The sequence below is a fragment of the Centruroides vittatus genome, unplaced genomic scaffold (genome assembly GCF_030686945.1).
Source record: "Centruroides vittatus isolate TY-2023 unplaced genomic scaffold, ASM3068694v2 contig_2379, whole genome shotgun sequence".
NCBI lineage: Eukaryota > Metazoa > Arthropoda > Arachnida > Scorpiones > Buthidae > Centruroides > Centruroides vittatus.
Genome location: NW_027121497.1, coordinates 13,693 through 19,320, shown reverse-complemented (window position 1 = coordinate 19,320; position 5,628 = coordinate 13,693). Strand labels below are relative to the sequence as shown.

General features: G+C 31.0%; 1 protein-coding gene across 1 annotated transcript; it reads right to left on the bottom strand.

The window, feature by feature from the left end:
- Positions 1 to 420: 420 nt before the first annotated feature.
- LOC136971232 (sn-1-specific diacylglycerol lipase ABHD11-like) lies at positions 421 to 4,264 on the bottom strand. The gene is made up of 5 exons (XM_067265702.1): positions 4,205 to 4,264; positions 3,980 to 4,130; positions 2,753 to 2,923; positions 2,413 to 2,595; positions 421 to 540 (listed from the first exon to the last, which is right to left on the bottom strand). The coding sequence occupies exons 1-5, from the start codon at positions 4,219 to 4,221 to the stop codon at positions 421 to 423; spliced, it is 642 nt and encodes a 213-aa protein (XP_067121803.1). The 5' UTR covers positions 4,222 to 4,264.
- Positions 4,265 to 5,628: the final 1,364 nt, after the last annotated feature.

Below are 5,628 nucleotides of genomic sequence, written 5' to 3'. Positions count from 1 at the left end.
TGAGTACTTTACCAGTGAGCCTGTTTAGTTAAGAATCATGACTGTAATGGTCACTTAGTTAACTTAAATTTTATACTTTTGCTCCTGCAGATAAACTTAAGTGGATGCTTTTAAGCCTATAATATATTTACGTAATTATAGATAATTATACAAATAGCATATATAAATATACACTACTCAGGCCATTGTAAAAAGTCAAAAGACTTTGTTTCGTAATTTCGTACATCGTCTCTGCACCATCTAAAAATATTTTTACTTCGTTCCATGCCTTATAAGTAGGAGGAGGAAAACTAATAACACAATTATTACGAAGGATTCGAACGTATAATATTAATACTTGTACAAATATCGCATCAAAAATCGATAAGATGAATCTGTCAAGTGGAGTTTTCAGCCTGATGTTAGTTATTTGATATTTGTTTAGATATTATTTTGATTAGTTCGTCCGGATTCTCTATGTGAATCCAAGTACTGCAACTGTCCACACACTCGAAATTTGCATTCGGAAAATATTTCCTCAAATTCTTGTAATCGTTTGTCCTGAAAATAACAATAGAAAAAATTAGACATCTTTTTTAATTAAGATAAAAATTATTTAAACGTATTTTTAAAAAATATCGTTTAGAACACATTCTGCTTGACCAATAGATATTGATGAATCGAACAAATTAATGACAAGGCGATATCTCTTTCACTGGTCAATTAACACTTCTTATCGGTATGTGAAAATGTGTTTTCACATACCAAATACTTTCTTAATGTTCTAATATACGTAAAAACTTGAAATATACTAGAAATGAAGATGGAATGCCTTTTTTGATATTTTTCAATCGCATTTACCAACAAAAACAAAATGCACAATTAAAATTGCAGAAATAGTGAATAAAATTATCTCATTTTGTATAACTTTCAGTAAGACCTTTGTAAATTAACAATATTATTTTTATAATAATTAAAACTAAAACAAAAACTTATTTTAAAATATTTATGACAGGAAAACTATCAAAACTTGCACTCTTCAAAATTTGTAATTTACATGTATATTAAGAGTTTTACATATTTAGATGGACAACACTACTACAGATGTTTGTTTTGCGAAGCTTGAAATTCGTGAAAGAAAGAAAACTCGATTCAACTATAACTGTAACCGTAAAAACTTTAATGTTTCAAATTAGTCGTACAGGAAACTGACAGGAGGTTGCTCCAGTGGAGTGAACAAAACTGGCAATATGGCCATCCGGTTCTACCAAGGCGCCCTGTACCGTATCTTTTGATCGGAAGCAATGTAGGCCTAGATATATAATTTATTTTATTTTATTTAACGATCGCCTATACATTACAAAAAAGATTGATTTATCTGTATGATCTTGTCTTGCTCTTGTGTGCAAAAGATGCCCGCAAACTGTCGAGAATGTTCAGTGGAAGCAAACCAGTGAACATCAATAGTTGGTCCCGAGTTCTCGCTCGACCAACGGGTTGGTCGCGTGGAATTTGTTACATTTTCTACGGGTGTCTAGCACCTAAATAATGGTCATTTCCCCGGAAAAAGTCTTTCCGTGAGGCATCTTTCCCTTAGCAGATCGCCTATGTGTTCGTATGAAAGCAAATAAACGTGTGGTGTGCTAAGTAGAAATTGTGAAATTGAGAAATTTCAAGTAAATTATTTATATTTATTTTTAGTTTCTCACTTTCATCTTGAAATGATTTTTTTGATTATTTATGTTTTCATGTATTCATGTAGCATTAGTTAAATATTTTTACTATAATTCATAATTCAATATGGCCATTCGTATTATATTAGAAAAATGTTCTAAAAAGAGTACATACCCGATTAATTCCGATGATGTATGAATTATCAAGGTTTTTCCACGATAAACGCCTCGTAAAAGATATATATTTTCAAAAATTTTATGAAGAACTACAGCCATTTCCACAGCCATTACATTAACCTTCCAGTTTATGCCGAAGGTATCTTTGCGTAGATTTGATGCAATTATTTTATAAAGCGCAGGTATCTACAATATAATTAACGCAAAACTTTGATATAATGAAGAATTAACGTAAATAAATAATAATAATAATATAATATGTATTTTATAAACATAGGTGATGGCATGAGATAGCCAGACCATGAAGAGGATCATTAGGATTTAGAAAATATATGTTGGACTATGGTAGATAAGTAAATGTTTCTCAGGTAAAAATGACAGCCTTCGTCCAGACCCTCTTACAATTTGATGACTCAGGATTTCCTTTGGTTTCTCAAGACTGAGATCAATTCTAGAACTAGAATTCTGGCTACGCCTTTGTTTATCAGGTATTTATATTGTGCATAGGCACAAAAGTATTCTTTCGAACAGGGTGTATCGTTTACGTTAAACTGATGTAGATAATCTTCGTAGTTGTGCTTACCTTTATTTTATCCCGGAAGTACTCTTCTAATATAGATTTTGCTTTACTAAAAGAATTATTTTTGCGAATAAAAGCTATGGCTCGATTCATATGGAAAGAAATGTAGAGGACTTCATTCGCTTCGTTTTCTGCACATCTCAATGGAGATGCTTCGATTAAAATCAATTTCTTGATCAGCTGTGGCTGAATATATTAAATAGCGCAAAGTCATTAAACTATTTTTTAATGAAACGTACTTCAATTCATATGTAATGGTACATTTCAATTCGTATTTACGTAGTCAACTAAACATACGATATAAGATATGCAACGTATCATGTACCTTTAATTAATTACGTACCTTATTGAAAGCCAAATCCATAGCTGCGGTCCCTCCAAAACTGTGTGCTATTAAGATCACTGGTTCTCCAATATTTTGCAAAAAGTTGTTCAAATCCTTGATATTTTCTTCGTGATTAAGTATAGATGATGTCGGACTATCTCCGTGATTACGCATATCTACAGCGTAAATCTACATAAAATCATTTAAATTAAAATCTTCTTCAGTAAACAATCTAAAAAGTAGATTATTTTTTAAAATATTTTTTAGTTTTAAACTGTTTATTAAATATGGAAAAAACTTAAACGAGACGAAGACAGGAAGATTGCCGTCACAAAGTAAAGATTAGTATGGCGGATTCACAACAACATGAAACTATTTTTAGATCCTTTGATGAAAGCCATATTGATGATAAGGAACGGCGGGCTTACGAATATCCTCATTGGGCAAATATGCAAAGGTGTAAGAACATTAAAATGTGTTGTAATCAAACACATTGCACAGAATGGACTACAGAAATCTAACTTAATAGGAAGCCAATTCAAGAGTTGCTTATTTTAATAAAGGAAATGTTTCACAATGAAAAACAATGAAACACAAATGCTTAGGGAAATCTAACAGAAAATTAATAATAGTAATTTTCACTATTATCTATTAAGAAGTAATAAGAATGATTGAAGAATCAATTCTTTTAAGAACAGAGTGGAATTTCTCACTTTTATTTGACTAGTTGATACATTACATAGTCAAATGTTACGTCACAGGAGAGGAACATGTTTCTAGTCTTAAGACGATTCATCTTTTAAAGGATAACACAGAGGTACATTTTGTATTCTGTGGTTAATAACTGTACGCATAGGGAGCTTAATAACAAATAAGAAACGAAAATGATCAAAAATATAAAAATATGATTCTATTTATTGAATAGCTATTTTTAGTCTATTTACATGAAAGAAAAATAAAGTATATGCCCAGAATTATTTTAATATGATGTTTGAAACCCTAAAAGACTTCGTTCGATCTGTACAAAAGCAAGTTCTCTATCTGTTGTCAAGATAGTTTCTAAATACAGTACATCGATCGTATCTTTGTTCTGTCTTATAATTACTGTCAATTACCGCATAACTTTGACGTAAGACACATAAATTAATCATAGAATATCTGAATTCTACTTCCAAAAACAAAATATTTACACTAAAATTAAACTATTTCAAAAATAGCATAAACTTTTTTAAAAAAATGTTGTACCTTTGTACATAAATCATTGGCTAAAGAGGTAGCAATTCTTCTCCAGTTGCCTTTATGATCGAATAAACCGTGATAAATCACTACAGGGGCAGAACGAAATGACCTATTTACGTCGCCGTATAGGTCGTATGCCAAATTTCTTGATTCCTCACTGCAAAGCAAATTTCTCCAAATATGTATATAAGTTTTTAATAATTCAATTCAGGAAAAAGAAGAAAGATTTACCTTCTGAGTTTGTCCATTTCTAAAGTTAAATCTGTACAAAATACACGGAAAAATTCTAAAGTTGTTGACATATAAAATAATTACAATGTAGACGTAATTATGAAATTACCAAATTTGAATTTTGCAACTTACTTCCTTTAGTCACACCTAATTTAGAAATTTTCGTCCATTGCATTTTCCCCCTAAATGTCAACAGCACTTCAATCAATCTTAACAATAAGAAATTCAAATTCTCTATCTTAAAATTCATTTATAAAGGGAATACGAAGCTAAGTACAGTACATCTTCTCTTTTATAAAGTTTTATCTTTAATACGTATCATTAATAGAATGTTCTTCGATTCTCACTTTTCATAATTTTGGGGTTATTTATGTATGTGTCTGAGGGACACGCAATTTTGTTCATTGTTTCTGGAGCTGAATAATTCCTCTGTCTTTGGTTGAAAATTTCTAAAATTTTGCAGAGATGGTTGTGTACTAGAGGGATTAATGACCTTAAATTGTAGGTAGTTAAAGATCAAGAGGGTAGGATGATAGACAAATGTCATTTGTCATATCTCGAGTAGAGTCGGACTTAATCCTCTCTCAGTCTAATTTTATTCCTTATTTGCATTTGCAATTTTTTTTTATAAAAGGAATTTCTACCCTCAAAATTAAGCTTATTGACGTTTTATAATAGTAAATAATATAAAAAGTTTCTAAAATCAAATCTTAGATACGACGGCAACTCGTTGCTAATTTTTTTTATACTCTTGACAAGTCAAGGTCGTGACAGGAAATAAATTGGATGCAATTAATATCGAAAGTGAGAGGGTAATTTCAGTTTTTAGTGACGATCGAATACCTGGTATCATAGTAATTTAACTAAATAATACAGGAAAATAATACGAGGAAAGTTTTTCTATTAAATACGTACAAATATTACAATTTCATAACGTCGGGCGGAATATTTGAAGCACCCGATTTTTATTATACAGTACAGTGGAAGACCGGTTAACGAACATGATCCGTTCCAAGACTTTCTTCGTTAACCGATTATCGATTTACCATAGGTTTTTATGGAAATTTGATTAATTCGTTCTGGAGACCCCAAAAAATAAAAAAAATATATACTTACTTACTATGTTTATTTATATATAAATAATAAAAATACATATATACGTAGTCTTGTCATTTTTCCGTTTGTGGGGATTAAAGAATCTGTCCAATGTCCATTGCACTTCTCTTATCTTTGGGATTTTTCAGAAGTAATTAATAGCATTATATTTGTAGAGATCCCTAATACCCCGTTCGCACCGAGCATTTCAATCTAGATTGTGACCAAGGACGGCGACTATGCCGTGGTGCGAACACCCTCGACCGTTTCAATCTCGACTGAAACGAGGTTCAATCGCGATTGATTCGAGAGAGTTCTTGAAACTAGAT